A 21,348-nucleotide genomic window follows, 5' to 3' on the forward strand; every position below is an offset into this window, starting at 1 on the left:
AGGAAGGGCTTCATATCTTATTTTTACTATATAATGCTTGGACACTTGACTGCAAAACTAAACACACTTGCTTATTAGGAAGCCCCATTGAACCTAATGGAACGTATTCCTAGGTAAACAAGCTTAGGAGTGCACTAATACTATTAAGAAGGTACTTATCTCAGGGAACTAAGATAGGAAATAGAGAGCTAGGGACGTAGTTCACTGTTTTATATTTGTCTATTGATTGCTGCTGGGCAGGGTCATTAGCATACAGAGGGCATTGTGCGCCGGTCCCTGCCATCTGACGTCCAGCTTCATTTCTCTGTTTTACTGGAATCGGCAGAGGCAATGACTTTTTGAGCTGGTGCCTTGGTGCAGTTGTGGACGAACAAAATAGATACTGATAACATTGATACCTTACAGTTGAGCAGTTTCCAGGACTGGGAACCAGGGAGTGTACCAATTTTGGAGACAATCACAGACTCTTTAAAGAAACAGGTACATAGCTTGGGGTGCTGCAAGAATGATTTCAGTAGGAAGTGGAACCGAGCACTGTAATAGGAGGAAACGAAACAAACTAGTGGACTCGAAGCCCAGTTTCTGTACCTTTCTGGATCAGCTTCAAAGCAAATTCCAGAATGGATTATATCAAGGAAGGTATCCTTCCTTGGCAGCCTTGCTTTTTCTTACAGCCTAGTATAGCCCTGCCAGTACTCCCAAACATGCAGCAGGTAAATTTATGAGACCAGTTGACATTATGCAACTATTTTGACTGCTTTAATCAAATTAAAACTTGATTAGTGGATTCATCTCCAGAGGGGCATCCAATTATAATCTGGATGGATTGCATTGCCTAAGCTATGCATTGTACACATGACTTTCAACATCACCTTTGTTGGCGTAATCTATTTTGACATCTTTTCTGATGCTTCTAGGCTCTCTGCTTTGCTTTCAAAGCTGAAGCAATTCAGGCAGTACCAGAGCAGAGTGTCTCCCAGGCCTTTGTAGCTAGCAGAAGTCAGCCACTCCATCTCCACAGCTCTCCCTCACTAGTCAGCTCTTGAACAATCCTGAGTCTGGGCACCAGTGGGTTCTTAGGAGCAGAGGCCAAGTATTACTCAATAATGACTCTACACTGTTACTAACAAGCCTCCCACTCCTCCACTTCGGGGTGACCACAGCTTGTTTCCTTGAAATATAGTCCCCCATATAAATGACTGTTGGAACCACTAAGATCAGGCATAGGCAAACTCGGCCCTCCAGATGTTTTGGGACTACAGCTCCCATCATCCCTGACCACGGGTCCTGTTAGCTAGGGATGATGGGAGTTTTAGTCCCAAAACATCTGGAGGGCCGAGTTTGCCTATGCCTGACTTAGATCCTCAGAGGAAACCCTATTGGTGGCACTATATCTTACAGATTGCTATAGGGTCATGTGACCTGCAAGGTTGCATTTTACATGGTTGCCCCTGTACACTTCCCTCTGTGATTTTCTCTGCAAGAGAAAACCAAGAAGATTTTGACGGAAAGAGTATTCCAGAACCGTGGCAGCACTGCAAGGCTCCTGTAACTCGTGCTCACTCACCAAATATCTTGAAACTGCACCAAGAGGAAGGTCTTCGACGATCTTAATTCTCAAGCAGGCCTATATGGGAGCAAACAGTCTCAAAGGTGACCTGATCCATCACATCATCAAATTTGAAAAGACACATGTCATATTAAACATCCAGTAACTTAGTTTTTTTTAAAATAATTGTTGAAGACACAAAAAGCAATAATTTTATCCATAATTTATTTTTAAAGCTTATGACATTATTGAAGCATTAAACATGGCTTTATGTTGATGGTATATTTTAAGTGTGAAAATCTGACATTCTTAACCATAGGGCTTTTTTGTTTTTTGTTTTGCTATTTACAATAAACAATCTCTATATACTTTATATATATTATACATATGTATGATATATAATATCTTCCCTCAAAAAAAAATGAAAACAAAGAGCTACCAGATATGTAATCAGTGTGTCTGATATACATGGTACTTTAATAGGAGATGTTATAATAGCCATTGCCAAAGTACCCAGATTTTTTATGTCTATTTACTATTGGAAGTGTTGAAAAAGTGACAAGGAACATAATGCAAAAGAGTAGCAAACAGGCTGAAAAATAGTCCACGGTATATAAGTGTCTTGATTTTAAAAACTGGAGTTGCATGCTTGTTTAGAATGGCATATGAGTAGCAATCATATGCAGACTGCAAGATGATTTCACAGTAAAACTCCTTGACATGTTCTGTCCTGTTTGCTATGTCAGATTGTGGCATGCATTGAGGTTGCATCTTTTGTTCATTCTCTTGAAGGTAGTGTTCTCTTGAAACTGTAGTAAGCAAATGGAATATAGGTATCCTACCTGCAAATGTAAGCAGCAGCAGCAGCAGCAGCAGCAGCGACAACAAAAAATAGTATCCGGTCAGGAAAAGAGGAGGCACAATTCATGTATTCAACCAAATAGCAAGGATATTGCATTATGTACACACAAATTGTGAGATTAAGCAAATGTGAATCTCTAACTGGATTCAGGGCCACAATTTTTGTCTTTGGGGAACTGTAATTGGATTGCATATATTTTAATCTGATGAAGGACAAAAGGGGAAACTTGTTGCTTAGAAAGAGGACTCGTTATCAAACAATATGTCTCACTGTGAACAGTGGCAGCAACACATTATGCTGATCCTTCAGACTGAGATTTATGTAAGCTCAAAAACAAACAATAATACAGTAAAAGGTAATTTTTGTTGGGCCAATAGAACAAATTATTTTATTTCTTCAATTTATATACCACCCTTCTTCATCCCTAGGTCGCAGGGTGGTTCAGAACACAAAAGTACATAATAATAAAAAGAACAAACAAAAATAAATTGCATTTTATTAAGCCAATGCAAAGATGTTTTCAGAAAACTTACCTTACAATCTATTCCTGTGTTTTATTGAACAAAACCTACATACCACACTAAGAGTTTTTAATCACCAGGAAACCATACAAAAGGAGTAAACTGATGCTAGAAGTACCACAGGATGGACCTTGCATAACATAATGCAACACGATTTGTATTGTTGGTTACCTGAGCTATAATGGTAGGCTTTAACTCTCTTATTTCTCACCTTGCCTCCTATAGTTAAACTATTAGGCTTGGCATGGTTATGTTGAGCATTGTTACTAGAATGGTAAAAAATATGCAACACAATTTTTAAACCCAGTGGCTGACTGGTAACACACTGCGAGCCAGAGGTTATCCACCCCAAGTAATAGGATAGGCTAGCTGGATTTTCAGACTTGTTATGTTCAAGCCCCTTTGCCCACAAAACAGTTATCTAAACTCTTGATTGTATTAAAGGTTAGAGAGTTTCTCAAATTAATCAGGGAAATTTGTTTCACACTGTTGAACTGATGTATCATTTAGAAATGCTCACCCAGCTTAGTTATGGCCACTCGTTGTGATAAGATTTCCCATTTTTCTTCCTTTCCTTCCGTTCCTTTTGTAGACGCTCCAGTTCTGCTTCATACATCATTTCCTGGATCAGATACTTTTCCCTTCTCATACGATCCCTCAGATCTTTAGGAAGATCTGGGATTAAATAGGAAATCAAGTGTTTTATACAAAACACCAGGTGCTGTAGAAAACAAACAAACATGTAAATTAAGCATTTTCACTTCCAACAATTCTGTTGAGCATAAGAATGATTAATACCGATAAAAAACACAACCTGTACTGTTTCTCTTTCATACAGTACCGTAAGCTTGAAACTTGCGATCGCAACCTTACATGGGCTGGGGGAAATAAATAAATGGGGAGCCACAGTTCTTTGCTCTCAGTTTATTTATATTTCCCCTCACCAGTGCACCCAGCAAGTATTCCTCACTTGCCAGGCTTTGGTAAGGGAGTTAGAGGGCTCTGACAATTTCCCACAGCCCTTGTGCCACCTTCCCAAAAAAGCAGGGTAAGGTAAGGTGAAGTGCTGGGCTTTGGGAAGGAGGCATGAGGGATCTGGGACGCTACCAGAGCCCTCTCACTCCCTTACCAAAGCTGAGTAATGGAGGCACCTGACTTTGGGAAGCAGGTGGAAGAGCTCTGGGACACTGCCAAAGGAATTATTGGGACCACTCGGCAAGAAGTAAGCAGAAAGTTTAACCGCGAGCTCAGGTTCAGATGTCATGGTAAGCCAGACCTTTGGCAACGGAGGAAAAACAAGATGGGGGATGAGCAAACAGGCTGTAAGGACCCTGGTTGCCTCCTGGGCCACAGTGGCAGAGCTGCTGACCCTCTTCAAATCCAGGGCTACACATTGGTGACCAACCAGGGCTTTTTCCAGCAAGAACTCAGTTCCAGCACCTCTCAGGTGGGCACCATTGCCATTATAAGAGAACAAGGGAGGCGTCCATGGTGAGTTCCAGGACCTTTTTTTTCTAGAAAAATTAACCTGGTGACCACTGTGGCTGAGGCATAGCAGAACTGCCTCTTAATGGAGGCAAGCTGGAAGATTTCTGGGGCTAATGGTGTCTCATGTCCACTTTGAGGGGTTTTTCCTACAATCAAGCAGTATAATTTTATATAATAAGTAAAATAAATAAAAATATCCCACAATTTTTACTATTTAAGGTTGTTTTTATAGTATCTCTTCAAAAAGACATTCTCACCAAATGCAACCATAATTCCCAATTCCCCTCCCACCACCAGCATTTCAAGCATCTACAGTGGTACCTCGGGTTACATACGCTTCAGGTTACAGACTCTGCTAACCCAGAAATTGTGCTTCAGGTTATGCACTTTGCTTCAGGATGAGAACAGAAATTGTGCTCCGGCGGTGCAGCAGCAGCAGGAGGCCCCATTAGCTAAAGTGGTCTTCAGGTTAAGAACAGTTTCAGGTTAAGAACGGACCTCCAGAACGAATTAAGTACTTAACCCGAGGTACCACTGTATTTGGATAATCTTTGCTGTTACATACCGTCTGTTCCATATCAGTTTTCTCTTATATTTATGTTCAAAGCAAACTTGCATGTCTCCCCACAGATAGTCTTATGTCTCACCCCCACTTTATCATGAATTCTTTTACTTGTTCTGATTAAGTATTGTATTTAAGAAGCAATTTCCAAATCTTTGACAGTTAATGATCCTTATGATTTATCAGTAGTTTTTCAAATTATGTTAATTCTCTTTAAACTAGGATTGCCTCTTAATATTTATTTATAACTGAATTTCTCTGAAAATATTCACAGCACGGTGGACTTTGCTGGTTTAAATAGTCTTTAATTTTTAATTATTCAGTCATGCTCCCACATTTTGGATTGCTGGAGTTTTCATTTCATTCACAATAAAAATAATTATGTTGCAACAGCTTATTTGACAAAACTAGTCATAAACAGCATACTAACAATATGGGGAAATGGAAGTACAATATTTGATTAAATGCAAAATGACAGTAATTACTAATTATTCTTTTACCAAAAATTATACAATACACTGACTACAAACATTTTAACAAGTTTCTGCCTTAGCACATAATACTAATTCTAAACTGAATATCCAGAATACTAAGAAAAAGAGGATAATCGCTGTTTGATTTTCCTTCCCTTTTCTGATAGTAAGAAAAGGGTGTTTTTAAAAAAATGCAACATTTAGGTTACCTCACAAATTCAAAAATTGGGATTTGATCCTGAAACTGACCAGCATGCTATGTGGAATAAATCCTATGCTGCGCTGAGATCTGTTGCGCAGAATCAACTAGGAGATCATTCTTTTTTCCTCATCTATAGGATGATAATTGATTTCAAAACCCAACATAAAGTTTGGAAGTCTGCAAAATTTGTTTTAGTCCTAAAACTTACCTCGAATACAATAATAAAAGCCAACCGTGCAGCTAAGACATGCCAAAACTGTAGCGTATAGCCGTAGGGCACTGGAGCATGAGGGGGGTCACGATAGTCTCTGTACCTAAGAACAAAACAAAACAGGAAGTTATCCTTGCCCATCTCAGTGCAATGAATGCCAGGCCATAAATGCAAGAGCATTCTGCCCTAGGTCTCTTGGCATCGGCATCTGAGCAGGCAACGTGAAAACAAAATGGTGGACTAGCTGGGCCTTTGGCTTCATCCAGCCAGGTTCTTCTTATTTTCTTATATAAGAAATAAGACTTCAATAGACAGGCAAAGAAGTGCCAACCCTGCAAACCTGAAGGAGTTCAACCTATGCGTGAGGCTCCTCTAGGGCTACAGTTGCCTTTTTCACTCCACCTCTGCCTTCCTGAGCACACAGTGCTCTGGTTCTATACCACCAATTGAGGGAGAGAAAAGAAGCAGATAAACAGTGGGGATCTGGAAGCAGAACTGCTTCTGGACCCAGGATCCTGTTCTGAGTCCTGCTGTCTATCACCATAGATTTGTCAGGTTGCAGTGTCTGTTGAAACCATGTCCTCCTCCTACATACCTGAGTAAGGAAACTTAGCAACAGTGCAAAATAAACTATGTTTAATCTACATGGACACAAACAACCCCATTTTCCAATATCTTTGTCTAGACAACTATTGATGTGCAAAAAATCAGCAACAAATAACAGTAAGATAAAAAATCTCATAGAATCTTTCAACTTTGCATATAATAACTGAGCAGGATAAATGGCCACTTTCTGCTCTTTCAATTCCTTCCTCCCCCACCACCCAGATTCTGTTTCCTCACCTCCTCCATTGTTTCCTGGGTTTAATGTCGGAAGAGACAGTTGCTGTTAGTGCTGTGCTGTATTTTCGCAGGCTGAGAAATTATAGGGGTTACAATTATCTTCCCTGCCTTCAAAATTTAAAGCCAGAAAATGGAGAATACAGTGGTGGGACAGGTCTATAGCCAACTCAGGAATTCATGGAAGAAGAATTTAACTGCAGACTTCCTGATTCATAGCTCAAGCTCCTGGGGCAGCTGTGAATGGTGCAGTGGGGTGGTAGCACTTGCCTGACCCCCTGGTCAGTAGGTTCCTGCTGCTTACCTGGAGGGAAAGTGGAGTGGAGGGCAGGAGCTCCTACGATTCACTAGCTATAGGTAAAAGTAAAGGGACCCCTGACCATTAGGTCCAGTTGTGGCCGACTCTGGGGTTGCAGCGCTCATCTCACTTTATTGGCCGAGGGAGCCGGCGTACAGCTTCCGGGTCATGTGGCCAGCATGACTAAGCCGCTTCTGGCGAACCAGAGCAGCACATGGAAACGCCGTTTACCTTCCCGCCAGAGCAGTACCTATTTATCTACTTGCACTTTGAGGTGCTTTCATACTGCTAGGTTGGCAGGAGCAGGGACCAAGCAGCAGGAGCTCACCCCGATGCGGGGATTCATAGAATCATAGAATCATAGAATCATAGAATCATAGAATCATAGAGTTGGAAGAGACCACAAGGGCCATCGAGTCCAACCCTTCTGATCGGGAAGTCCTAGGCTCTGTGGTTTAACCCACAGCGCCACCCGCGTCCCACTAGCTATACTGATACTAATAATACCAACAGAATAGAGATTATTATTCACATGGCAGTAGTTCTGCATATATTTCTTTACCTGCAATATTTTAATGGCGTGCCGGAGAACTCACTTCCATTTGATGATGGTTCTGAACGATGTTCAAAATCGTACACTAGAAAAACTGATAAACTTGCATTAACGTAGCCAACCATACACCTGGGAAACAAGAATTTTTCCATTTAGTACATTCAGTCTTTTAACTTTAGGCTTGTTTCAAAACATGGCATGTTGATGGGGGCAGGGGCAAGGAACACTTCCATCTGTGAGCCAAACATCTTAGAAACAAGAGTTAATAAAATCAACATTCCAGCCAAGTGTGACTGATGATCGCTTATGGATCAGTATTACTAACACTTATAACGGTTTTGCAAGCAAAGCGCAACCACCGACTTTGGGGAATAAAAACTCTACTGAAGTACTGAAATATTTATATTTTATATTTCTTTCGGCAAAAGAATGCCACAGTAAATTATACTTTGTCCTATCTTGGTCCTGAGTCAGCTCCGAGAAGACCTGCATATTCCCACTTTAAAGGCAAGCTGGCATGAACAGAACAGGCTGAAAACCCTTACACAGTACATTTCTAAATTTCTCTCTCTCCATTTTGTTGTGCTGGCAAAAGAAAGGAGACAGGAAAAAGCAAACCTTCAAATGCCCTGCAGCGATACACAACTTTAGGAAGCCAGACAACTCAGAAATCAGACCCAACTCATTATGGAAACAGAGCATTTGTTTCCTCTCCAACATGTACCAAAGTGCCAAATCCTTGACAAGCTAATGAGTTAGTAGCGCCGTCAATCACAAGCTGTAACTTTAACTGTTCATTTTCTGCCACTATGACAAAACTACAATGACGCCCAAAATATAGCAAAAATATAACATCAACAAATTCATTCCTGTGCCTGAAAAAATGAATAATTAATACATCTGAATGCTTAATGGAAGTTACCCTTTGTGAAACATGGCTTAGCTCACTAGGTTAAGGTGTTAAAGCATCCAGCAGGAACACAGTTCCCAGCACATGAATGCCAATGAAATAAAGGGTAAACTTTTGAAATAGAAAAATAGCAACAGCATCAGTACTATGTCTTTCTCTCTTATTATACACCACACTATAGAAGCTTCAGTCACCTCAGTCTGCATTAAAATTATCATGGTATGGCTAAAAATTGAAGTAGTAGACCCTAAACATAAGTTCTGGAAAAACTACAGGAAATGGCAGGAGACTCTCTTTCCATTCCTCAAAGAGAGCTTCTGGGAGTAATACCTTATTGTTATATTTATTGTTTCCCACAAAATATCAAACAACAAATCCTTTGGTAATTGGCTGAGTTTGTCTCCTATTACTCTTTGGCTTCCTTCCGCTATCGTCTTCCAAAATTGATGGATAATTTAGCAGGACCACCAGTTATGTAGAAAATCTGCATTGAGAGCATTACACACTACCAAGATTTTTGTACTTTGCAGAACTTATAATAGCATTGGTACAAAACTTTGTATTGCTGTGGTTTTTCCCTATTTATTGCCATATTAGCCAAAAAGACATTTTTTAAATCTCATTCCTTATGTTCTTTGAAGCCAAACAGGAGTACAAAAGGCTGGATGAACTTTCAAGAGATGCTCATGGAAGGCGCTAAGTTATGGAGATCTGGGCGCAATCCATACTGAAATCCCTTATGTTTTTGAGGCATCGCGGTACTGACATTTTTCACCAATGCAATTGCCACTCAAGAGACACGCTATATGGAACACACTGCTGAATCTCATTTGCTTATAATGCATTCTGTGCTACATGCCACTGCAAAGGGCAATAAATACGTGGGAGGATCTTTATCACAAAACTCTATGGCAACCATCACTGCAGTTAGTTGTAACTGTGTGGTGCTTGAAAGTTCATTCTTAAAAACAACAACTCAGGTACATGCTTGTGTTAATCCAAGTTAATAGAGAGATCACCCTCTGAATTACTTTGCACAAGGGTGAATAAGAAACTGCAAACACACACCCCTCAGATAAGGATGTGGATGTAGCTACACCACAACTGCATTTCCCCTCCCCATGAATAGTAAAAGTTGCATGGGAAAGGCCACGTAAGTTAAGCGCAGGTGCCTACTAAAAAGCAGCATTAAAAAAAAGGCATCCAGTTGTGTTGGAGGATAAAATTTCCTTTCCATAGGTCCACTCCCATCCAGCTGATGGGATAGAGAGAGAAGATGATGAAGAAGGACGCTAAGCAAGTTCTGTAGGATCAAAGTCTCTCCCACTTATAACAAAAGCAGCACACAGTGGGTTCGACTGGAAATCCACAGCAAAAGAGTAATGCAATAAGTAGAAAGGTGGTTACAAAAATCATTTAAAAAAATAGCCCGAGAAGTCATGGAATCAAGAAGCTGAAGTGGTGCTATTATTACAGGTTGGAGGCATGTACTGTGTGCCTCCTGAGCAAGCAAGAAGCAACAGCATTACAAAAAAATGCACATGTAGATTGGGCCTGGGATGACTTTACTTCATGTTTCTATAATTAAAGCTTACTTTTGTCCAGCCTCCCCTTGACCTGCGCATGGTCCATATTTGTAAGCGTAAACAAGCCGAGGGATAAAATCCGAAGTTACAGCAATAACAAATGCATTTGTGATAACTGAAAGAATTCCTATGCCTTCCAGAATTCCATACCAGATTCCTGTGTAATAAAGAAAATGCTGTGTTAATTCCTGGAGCAGCAGAAGAAGTAGCATTTCAAACGCAAATACAGTTGCAACTTATTAGTACAAATGCCATATAACATTGGTTCTAAATTTGCAAGGCATCTGTCTTTTAGTGTGGCGGCAGCTATGCTTTGAAACTCTCTGCCTATTGACATTAAGCTGGCGATCTTGCTATATTGTTTTAAATACCCACTGAAAGCTTTTTTTAAAAAAACTTTAACAATGTGTATAGGCCACTTAATCATAAAACTCTCCAAAGAAATAAAATAAAAATATTTACTACTTAATAGGCACATAGGAAGCTGATTTATACCAAATCAGATCACTGATCCATCTAACTCAGTATTATCAACACCAGGGGTCGCCAGCCCTTTTGGACTATAGGGAACATTTTGAATTTTGAGTGTGTGCAATGGGCAGCCCATAGCAAAACACAAAATGGCCATTCTGTATAGGGCTTTGTAACACCAGTATCATGAACTTAGCATGGTAGCTACCGTATTGTTCCATGTATAATATGAGGTTCTTTTATTTTAAAATTATGCTTGGTGGGCATCTTATACATGGATAGTGGAGAGGTGGGACGGGCGATTGGTGGCTGCCGCGAGCAGGAGATTGTCAGTGGCGTTTTTGTTGGTGATTGGTGGGTTTGGCAAGGTCCGCTGGCTATTTGCTGCTGTAGTATTAGGGTGGGCGATTGCCGCTTGCTAACGATTGGTTGGTTCGTCACTGTGCATGTGACTGGCTGTTTTGGTCCTGCGGGTGAGCTATTTTCAGCAACTCCCCTCCAAAGTTAAAGAAGTCTGGGCAATCCCCCCCCCCCGAAAAAAGCTCAGCAACTGTGGGCAATCTCCCCCCCCAAAAAAAAAGCTCTTTCAGCAGTAGTGTAACATGATGGTGATAGTCTACCTTAAAGAGCAGTCAAGTCTCAACATTTTGCACTAGATGTAGATTCTGGGGCAACCTTAGGGGCAGCCCCACAGAGGGAGCATTACAGCAGTCCAACCTAGAGAACAACTGAATGTATGAGCAGATTGTGGCATTGAGCAGACGCTTGAAATTCATAATGGTAAATAGCTTACCTATATCTTTGGCTCTTGAAGCTAATGGCCGCCTCCACTGCGTAACAAATTTGTATGCATCAAGCCGGATTTCAATAATATTGTTAAGTAAGGCCAGAAGTGGAGCAAGTGGAAAAGCTGCCACAAAGATGGTTGTGAATCCAAACTGAAGAACTGTGAAAGGGTGAGAATGAGGGACACACTCAGCCATACACTGGAAAACAACCCAAAATTAGAGTGCTGACTTTGAGCATATCTGCACCATTGATCCATCTTAACGTGTCCCTTGTTATCAAAAATTTCGGCATATTTGTTCTTGAGCTTTAATGAACATGAGAGACAAATGGAAGACCTGGGATCCCACTATGCTTTACTGTATGGTAAATTTACTTGTTTTTAACCCATGACTTCATTGAGTAAGGTGAAGCACAGGGGATGGCTAGCCAGAAGCTCTCCAGTGTCATGCCTACTGTTTCAAGTAGTTGACTTAAGTGTTTAAATACCCCTGCCAGCTGCACTCCAACTTACGACTCAAAATTTCAAGCTAGATCCAAAACACATTGCAAGGCCTTGAGTGTGGGAGATAATTAAAACAAAAAATGTTTTACTCCACTGCAGCACCTCATGCCGTATTGTTGACTCCATGTGGAAGTGAACAAATCACCATTCCCAGAATTGGACGATTGTCCTAAAGTAATAGACTGCAACTCAATGCTCTCCATATATTTTGGACTACAACTCCCACCAGTCCCAGTCAGCATGGACAATGGTCAGGTATGATGGGAACTGTAGTCCACAACATATAGAGGGCACCTGGTTGGGAAAGGCTGTCCTAAGCTATATTTGTCCTAGTCTAAGGCAATAATAATTTTATAGACTAAATGCAGTAATGCTCCAGATTGTTATACTAAAATAATACATTCTTGTTGTTTGGAAGTAGTGGAATGAAGCATGATATACAGTGGTACCTCGGTTTAAGAACAGTCCTGTTTACGAACTATTCTGTATAAGAACTCCGCAAAACTGGAAGTAGTGTCCCAGTTTGCGAACTTTACCTCGGTCTAAGAACGGAATCCGAATGGTGGAAGGGCACCGGCGGCAGGAGGCCTCATTAGGGAAACAGAATAGATTAAGTTCATAAACTGAGGTACCACTGTATAAATGACTGTGATGGAGCAATTTACACATAGAGTTCTTCATACTCATTTCTAGATATTCATCGAAGAGTCCATAGGCATTCATAGGCTGAAGGTTGTAGTCTTTCTCCCACTGTGGGAAGCTTGCTTTTCGCAGTGAACCGTGCTCCTGTCGCAATCTTCTTCTGGTCCACCAGTTCTGAATTAACCTGCATATGTAGGGGGGGAAATGCCATTTTTTCTAACCAACTGATTTCAACATTGTCATCTGCCTCTCCTCCACCATGCCATACTTGTGTTTGCAGAACAGGACAGTTAGTGCGTCCACTCTACTCCTCTTAGTCCATATATCAGACATCCTGCTGTTTGGGGTATCTGCACACTATTTGGATCAATAAGGTTATATAATGAGAGGATGAAAAATGCTGGAAGAGACATTCAGGTGCCATGAGTAACTCATAAATATCAGGCACAAAGTCTGTTATGTGACAACCTTCAGGTTCTACAATATCCATTAAAAAAAAAAAGTGGGGTTCGAGTCAGACGAGTCCAAATGCAATTTTGCAATGTTGTCCTTTGTATTAAAAGAGATTGAACAGCAAAGTTAGTTAGAACTCTTAGGAAATTTTACAAATTAACACACCAAGCAATTCATGACATAGACATATTTTTGTGATGCACAGCTGATTGTGTAGATTAATAGCCTTTGTTGCCCACAAACCAATGTTGTTACCTCCAGATAATATAAAAGGAAAAAAGAGAATGCATACATATTTTAGTCTGATTGATTGGTTTGTGTAACTCCCATTGCAAAGGACAGAGCTAATTGTTTGAACTAATCAGAAGAGGAAGCGTGTTCAGATGTGTGGAGTTCCTTTAAAAAGGGTGTATTTGTGAGGACTGAATGTTCAGTATGCTAGGAAGCAGAGATAAGTGGGGAAGCTAATAACTACAGTACATGTTGTCTTGCTAACAAGTGAACCAAGTGCTGATGCAATAAGTACAACTCAGGACATTATACAGGAAGCCATAAAAGATTTATAAGTTACTCTGTGCAACATACACAGCTGCCCTTACTTGGAAATAAATCCCACTGAAATTAGTGAGACATCCTTCTTAAGTATACAGGGCTAAGACTGGGCTGTCAGTCTCTAAGCCAAAAGCATGGTTTCTAAAACATAGATGTATAAATCAGCTTACCTATTTCAACAGGATTTTAACTGAAGCACTACTAGGTCCTACCACTTCTAAAATCAGCAGTATTGATTTAGTGATGTAAAATATTTCAATCCATTTTCTATATAAGGAGTTTTGAGCTATTCAATTATTTGTCATTTTGATGTTGGGTATTATTTATACCATTATGTTTCAACATGTGTATGTTTTAATCAATTAATTACAACGTATTTCAGTTTATTGTATAAAACACAGGTGAATGGGTTCTATCTGCTCTTCTCAGAGCACTTTTCCTCCTATCTCTGTTTTTGAAGGGGGCTGGGGAGAATGAATTTTGTAGTACTATATAAATAATCTGCTTGCAAAACCATAGATAACAAGGCAAACCTATCTAGCCACCTATCTATCAAGCTTCTCTTTCAGATACTCCTTTTGTAAGGTGAAATCTTTCACAGAATAGTTCTGCTTCATTATCCAAAGTAGAATGGCTATCAGACAAATACACGAATGAACAAGGTGCATCACATAAAAGACACTTACCAATCATGGTTTAGCACCCCATCAGTTAAAAACAAGGATTTTTAAAAATAAAATAAAATCCCACAGTTACTTACGGGTAGCCTAGTTCCATGAAGTTGTTCCAAGTCTGCTTTAGCACCATTATAATACCCATTTGCATACAGAGATCTATAAGGCATCCACTAGGGTGGCACTGTAGGGGGAGGAGGGAGGGGGCAAAGGAGCAAATAATGGGCCGTCAAAGAGTCAAAATAGCTTGCATATTAAATTTATATTACAAAACACGTTGCAAGTTCAAGGTTCAGTGACAATGTAATCCTATACATGGTTACTCAGAAGTAATTCCTATAACAGCCGCGGGGAACCTCCAATCCGCAGGCCTAATTAGGCGCAGCAGGCCTTGTCATTTGGCCCATGAGGCCATTTTGGTCAAGCCACGTCCATTGGCCGACACCAAATGTCACATATGGAAGGTTAGGCTGAAAGGGATTTCACATGCATATGCACATATCACATCCACACCAGTGTGTGGCTTCTCCCAAAGAACCCCCAGTGTCCATTAAGGGCCCTGGAAATTGTGGCTCTGTGAGGAGTAAACTACAGTTCTAAGGATTCTTTGGAGGGAGCCATGTGTTTTTATATTGTCTGGTGTGGATATCCAATGGCTGGTTCAAATATTCAGTTGCTGAACAATTACATTTCTTCCACACAACCATTCATAGAAGCCAACTCCTAGGGGCCATGGGGGCAATAAAATAATTGAGGGGGCTGAGCTGCCCCTGAAGTTGATGGGCATTCCCATTTAAATGGTGTGTGTGCACTGCATCATGTGATCGATTATGCAGGGCGGGGCTTACCTGTGCCCCCACAGTATTTTATTCATGTTGGCACCCCTGTCATCATTATCACCATTTCTTGTAATGAGAACATTCCAATCACCTCCAATTTTACAAAAAAGCACCTCAGATAAATGGTGACATCTGCTACAGTTGCTTATGGTGGTCTCCCACCATCTGGAAGCCCCCAAGGGTACACTGCTGCCGATCCCACTCCCCTAGGCTCCCTCTTCTGCTGCTCTGATAAGCCAGTGTTCTCCTGCTTCTGCAGCATGTTATCCATGGCCCCCATGAAATAAACATGGGGGTGCACTACACAAGAGGCCCACTACCAAGGGCCTCCACAACCTGGGGTCCTGAATCTCTGTGTGAGGTTCATAACATGCAGACTGGGTGCTTTCAGATAGGTATTTCTTTGGTGGGATTAGTGCATGCATGTTTTCCAGGGTCCACGCAACATCATCAGAATAAGAACGCCCACCAGTACTTAATCCAGATTTACCCTTTCCTTGGAAAAGTGGATAAGTAAAAGCAAGCAAAAAATAAAATAAAAAACCCAACCAAACAAAAAACCTGTTGTCTGCTTATGGCACCTCAACGACCTCTTTACAATCTAAGCACCAACGGCCAGTTCTTTTTGAGGTGTTAAGTTTTGATGAGGGACATGACTTTAAAAGTGTTGGCACTTTCAAAGGAGTGTCTCCCCTTGTGACAAGTGACATGGTAGAGTCATGTGAGAGGACAGGAGCACCCCAGCAAATGAACATTTTAACTGGTTCTAGAAAGGGAGAACAAAATGTAGTAGGGTCCCACTTCTAGCAAAAGCCATGATGTCATCCTTTAAACTGCTGCTGTTGTTCAGAGAGGGATTTTAAAAACCCTCAAAATATTCACAAGGTTCAGTTGAAAAGAAGCGATTTGTCTATTAGCTCTTAAATTCCTCACTCAACGATACACTAGTTTTTATTTGTTTTTATTTATTTTATATAACATTTCATTTCCATTTTTAATTATAAAATTATATAATATATTATATTCAATCACATATATTCTAGGCATTCCTATTTTCCAGAGTGAATCATTTAGCTGCCACAGGACAGTATTTGACTCTAGTTTGTACCAGTTGCAGCACTGTACAATATGCCTCAATATGCCACTTACCTCTTCTAGTCTCCATCTGTTTATCAGCCTCAAGTAGGCACCAGGGTGACCTGTAAATCTTCAACATAAGAGAAACCATCATCCCTTTTGTGTTAGATTTCTGATCACAACAGGAAAAGACTAAACACAATCATTCCAGCTATATTTTTCTAAGGGAAATGACATTAAATATGCATTTAAATAGCATTTCTAAATATGCATTTAAATTAAATTATGTCTGAATATATGAAAGTCATTATTGATAGTCAGCATAGAGAGGTTATCACTCTGAGCAAATGTTTACCCACAGTTCCTTTCTGGAACTTCAGCATTAAAATGCTTTGAACCTAGCTGGAAAACCGGGATGTGCAGTTCATCATGAACAACTCCTGTACAAGTGGTAAGTGTGGATATCAGCTATTCTACAAAGATCATTCATTACAAACTAGGTTGCATAGAAAACTTTCCTGATTGTAGCTATACTGGAATCCTGATATTCTTGCTTGCCCTGAGCTTTTATATAATGGTTTCACAGCCTGAATGAAAAATAAATTTAAAATGCAACTTCTAGAGGACGTTTCAGCCCTGCTGTATAAATGCTTTGCAACAGGTGCAAATTTTCCATCCAACTTCCCTCAAGCAAATGATAAATCTTAGTTTTCAGGTGTTTGTAATGTACATTTCACATTAACACTCATTAGCAGGTTCCATTAACAGGTATCATTGATGTAATAGACAGTTGAGAGTAAAAATGGAAAGTCTAAAGGCACTTAACATCTTGTACCCAGCAGCACAGGGCATACAGAAAAGTACATTAGGCAATCTGTATGTAAACTATGAGAATTCTCTTTCTTATCCTCTCCCCCTCCTCTCTCAACTCAATCATGCCAGTCTGCAACTCATTTTGTGCTTTACTGAGTGGAGTAAGGGGTTGGTTGTATTCTGTTATATTTGATTGATTGTGGTGTTTCTGTTGTTATATTTTATATTGTAATCCATCCTGGGATCATAAATTGGTATGATAGGCAGGGTAAAATTAGGGTCAATGAGTTTACTCTGACAATAACCCTTTAAATTTTAACCACTTTTTAAATTAACCTGGATAGCAGCAGAATTTGGTAGGACTTCTGTAAAACATGATACTCTAGGCATAGATATTATTTATGGTATATTTAACACAGGAATCACCAATGTAGTGCCCTGCAGATATTGTGAGATCCTCACTGCCAACAGTCCCAGCCAACTTGGCTAATGGTATGAAATGATGTTTAAGTCCAACAATATCTGGAAGGTACCATGTTGATGACCTCTGCTTTAGCACTTAGAATTAACAGCAATATCATCTTTCCACTCCATCTCCCTTCATAGTTTTCTACAGCTTCCCAGGCAGGAACAATGCACATTATTAACCTTACCTTCCAAGAAAGAATGCTATATAAAAAGTAGAGCTGTTCAGATTGACAAACTGAAAAAGGAACATTTTCAAAGTGAAGCTGTTCTCCCACTCAGATTCAGTCCGAGGTTGCTCTGTGAAAAAGGGAGAGCAGATTTTAAAGACATGTAGTCAGATTTAATTGTCTGATAAGAGTTATTTATTTATTTAAAACTCTGCAGAGCTAGCACTGTATTTGCAAACAAAACGGCTGATCTTGCAGCCCAATCCTTGTTCATATGCAGTATGTCTGACTCCAGTTGCCTGAGAACAGTAGCAAGAGAGGGCCATTGTCCTGCTTGCGGGCTTCTTAGAGATGCTACTGGTTGACCACTTGAGAAACAGAATAGAACTGCACAAAAAAGGCCTTTGGTCTTTCTGATTAAGCAGAACTCTTCTTTCGCTCTGATAAATGGTTACTCAGACATAAGTCCCACTGTCTTTAATGGGCTTCAAAGCATGAGGCATAGGATTCCACATTTAATTTAAGAACCAGACAATGCAAATTTTATCGGTATGCAAGCAAAAGCAATGCATGCTTAAAAATTCTACTCTGGGATCCTCTATCTGGTTTTGTAAAAAATTGCGACAGATGAAAATGACTGAATCGTAAATTTGCCAGAGGATACACATTTTGTTCTGTTTCAAATTGCCAAACGGAAAGACTGCCTGGCATTTCCATGTTTATAGAAGTCTTGTACACTGGGTTCACTTCTGCCGTATACTGTAATTAAATTGACAGAATGTGCTCTAAAACACTGGATTATAAATTCCAAACTGACAGTCGGTTTGGAGAGGACTTTGCTTCTTAATGTTCGTTAGGGTGACTGGGAGACCAACACTCCAATTAGGACATAAGCATGTGAACCAGCAATTCAAACACCCACTCAGGCATAGAATGTGCATGCCACAGAGACCCTGGGGTGAAAGGAGTGGGAATCAAGCTTGAGAAATAATGAAACATCATATTTGCCTTATAGAATACTGGAAGGGAAAATTCCAAACCACAATGGAGTCATTTTGCTACAGCAAAAGACTTGAGTGACTTTCTGTCCCAGGATCGTGGTTCTTAAACTCTTTGTATCTGTTCTGGGATCTATTCTGACAGTCAACTCTGCATAGATAGGTGAAGGAGTGTGTTGTACAATATTGTTTTCCCCTTCCACCCACCTGGGATTCAGTATACATACTGGGTCTATGAACAGGATTAGTGTGTGAAATACAAAATTAATACATGAGATCCTATGAGATATGGCAAGGACTGAATCTGGAACCCAGGGCTGGTTCGAGACTTTTTGGCTTCCCAGGGGCTAACTATAAGGTAAAAGCCAACATCCCATCCCTACCATGGGCAGAAGTCTACTGGACTGGCACAGCTCTATACTCCAACAACTCAACATCTGTCAACTAGGGCAGTTGCCTCAATGTGTCTAACGGTAGGGCCAACAATGCTGGAACCTTCTACATGCAAAGCATGTGCTCTGACATTAAACTACGATCCCTCCTCTTAAACAGCACTTATTTAAGGAGATGTTATCTTTCATACGAAAAAAAGCAATGAAGAGCTAATTAGTACAAGCCAAGGAGTGCGTTTGTGTACTAACTGCACACACAAAAGCTGGCGCATACCCTTTTGAGGCACAGAGTTGTAACCTGAGCTTAAATCTTCAGTTGTGTAATTAAAAAAGTATTAAATGAATATTGTGGTTCAAGGACCCGACCCCCGCGAAGTGAAATGAAGACACAAGGACACGTGATATAAGGTTGATGGGCTAGAAAAGGCCACAACTTTATTGATTACAGCAATGAAAAGGTATTGGCTTAGGCATTGGATCGAAACAAGGGGGTTTATTCACCAGTAGGTGGAGCCTGTTGATGCTAATCCAACTATAGGCTCACCCCTGCTGTCACCGAGGGTCGTGCCATGGCCTCCTGCCAAGCAGGCATCGGACGGAATACACGACCCCCAGATTCCTTTAACGGAATACCCCTAAAAATTGAAGGCATAGGTGATGGCCACACCTAGCACTTTGACACACCACAACACATTATTCCAATGCCTAACCTACCCACCAATACCACAAAAGTTGTGACGATTGCTACGAGGTAGGCGAAAAAACCAAAAAGCCTAATGCCAAATGGAAAAACTCCTACCAGGCCCCCCGGGCAACCAGGGCAACCAACCTAAGGTCCATAGCAAGGCCAATGACCTAAGCCCTAACCAAAAGGGAGTGGAGGGTGGGTAACTCGCGAGGGGACGACGAGGAGGAATGAGGCCAGGGAGAGGCTGGCGCTGCAGCAAAAGGCTGCTGAACACGCCCCCCCACGGCACCTGGTTGGGTGGCCACCGGGGGGGGGGCGTGAGCGCCAGCCAGGTGAGCTGGAGGCAGGGGGCCATGCCCCCTGCTGGGCGGTGCTCGGGCTCCCGCCCACAACCACTCCCCTCTCTTCCAGGGAGGAAGTCCTTACAGAAAAATATGCATAGTATCTATTGGAGGTAGAAAGTGCACACATATGTGAACTTGCACATTCCAATATACAGTGGTGCCCCGCAAGACGAATGCCTCGCAAGACGAAAAACTCGCTAGACGAAAGGGTTTTTCGGTTTTGCGTTGCTTCACTAGACAAATTTCCCTATGGGCTTGCTTCGCAAGACGAAAACGTCTTGCGCTTTTTTTTAAAAGCCGCTTGAAGAGGCGCAGTTGTGACGGACCGTGCTTCGCAAGACGAAAAACATCGCAAGACGAAAAGACTCGCTGAACGAATTATTTTCTACTTGCGAGGCACCACTGTAAACCTTCATTCATGAAGAATGGATTTAAATGTCATTCAATATGTGCTTCATTTTTATTATTACTTACCTAAATTTGTAAGAAAAAGAGCAACCTTTTCATACAACTGCAACGAAACAAGAAACAACATCTAAATAGATTGCAATGTAATAACATAAATTGCATTTTTGAAAATAACACCATGTTATTTGCCCTCCTCAATCCTTCCTCATTGGTACATTGGTACATTGGTATGAGAAGTACTTTTTATTTAAAAATGAACTTGGGTTCTGGCTAGAACTATTTCAAACATCCTGCTGGACAAATGTCTCTTGGTGCTTACACTTTGTATGTGTCTCTGAACCAGGAGAACACACCCAGAGCTGCCTTGGAAGAGCGTTTTGCCTTAGAAAGCAGTGTATAAATTAATTAAATAATAAACAAATAATTTAAAAGCTAAAACTGTATCAATCAGTTATTGGGTGGGAAAGCATTATTTGCTAAGGATGTCAGCTTTTGATAAGGTTTCAGGTTTTCAAAAGAGTTCCTTGAGCCATGGGCCATCTAGCCTTGGAAAGGTTTGTGAAAGCAGACTTCCTTCCACACTGCTAAGGTCCCTTGCTAGATTGAGGGATATGTTCTGTATTGAATATGCCTCCTACATTTTCAAATGCTAGTTGAGATTTTAAAATCCCTGTACCTCTTTCTCCACCAGTGAATTTTGTCACAACACCACCACAATATTTGGGGTTCACTTATTTTCAAATGTATGGAAATCAATACTGATATGTGCACCACAATTCAATGCTGTGTCCAATGGGGCTTACTCTCCAGGAAGCATGTGGAGGGCTGCAGCCTAATAAGCAATTGTTTCTCTGAGATAAAGGCAGTGACAATTTCAATGGAAGCTCTGCAGTTGTCTTAGGGGATATTGCTTGAATGTCCTTTTAATCAAGACATCTAACCTTGTCAAGACAAATGCATACAAGAATAAATTAACACCAACTGTATTCTCTTGCACATTAATCTCTTTGTTGCTC

At 40.7% G+C, this 21,348-nt stretch overlaps 1 protein-coding gene across 6 annotated transcripts in view; it reads right to left on the minus strand.

Annotated features, from left to right (window-relative positions):
- Positions 1-1,785: 1,785 nt before the first annotated feature.
- ANO4 (anoctamin 4) overlaps positions 1,786-21,348 on the minus strand; it is a 146,500-nt gene continuing 126,937 nt past the window's right edge. For 5 of the 6 annotated variants that reach the window (XM_081209446.1, XM_081209442.1, XM_081209445.1 and 2 more), the window contains 11 exons: positions 20,399-20,435; positions 17,521-17,632; positions 16,127-16,184; positions 14,225-14,322; positions 12,501-12,643; positions 11,320-11,472; positions 10,065-10,212; positions 7,569-7,688; positions 5,866-5,971; positions 3,453-3,653; positions 1,786-2,391 (listed from right to left, as the gene is read on the minus strand). In XM_081209446.1, coding sequence (XP_081065572.1) covers positions 3,462-3,653; positions 5,866-5,971; positions 7,569-7,688; positions 10,065-10,212; positions 11,320-11,472; positions 12,501-12,643; positions 14,225-14,322; positions 16,127-16,184; positions 17,521-17,632; positions 20,399-20,435 — 1,167 coding nt within the window. In that variant the 3' untranslated portion in view covers positions 1,786-2,391; positions 3,453-3,461. The remainder of the gene's footprint in view (positions 2,392-3,452; positions 3,654-5,865; positions 5,972-7,568; positions 7,689-10,064; positions 10,213-11,319; positions 11,473-12,500; positions 12,644-14,224; positions 14,323-16,126; positions 16,185-17,520; positions 17,633-20,398; positions 20,436-21,348) is intronic. The other variant, XM_081209443.1, reaches the window with a different exon arrangement.

The sequence above is a fragment of the Podarcis bocagei genome (assembly GCF_964188305.1).
Source record: "Podarcis bocagei genome assembly, chromosome: 10".
Lineage (NCBI taxonomy): Eukaryota > Metazoa > Chordata > Lepidosauria > Squamata > Lacertidae > Podarcis > Podarcis bocagei.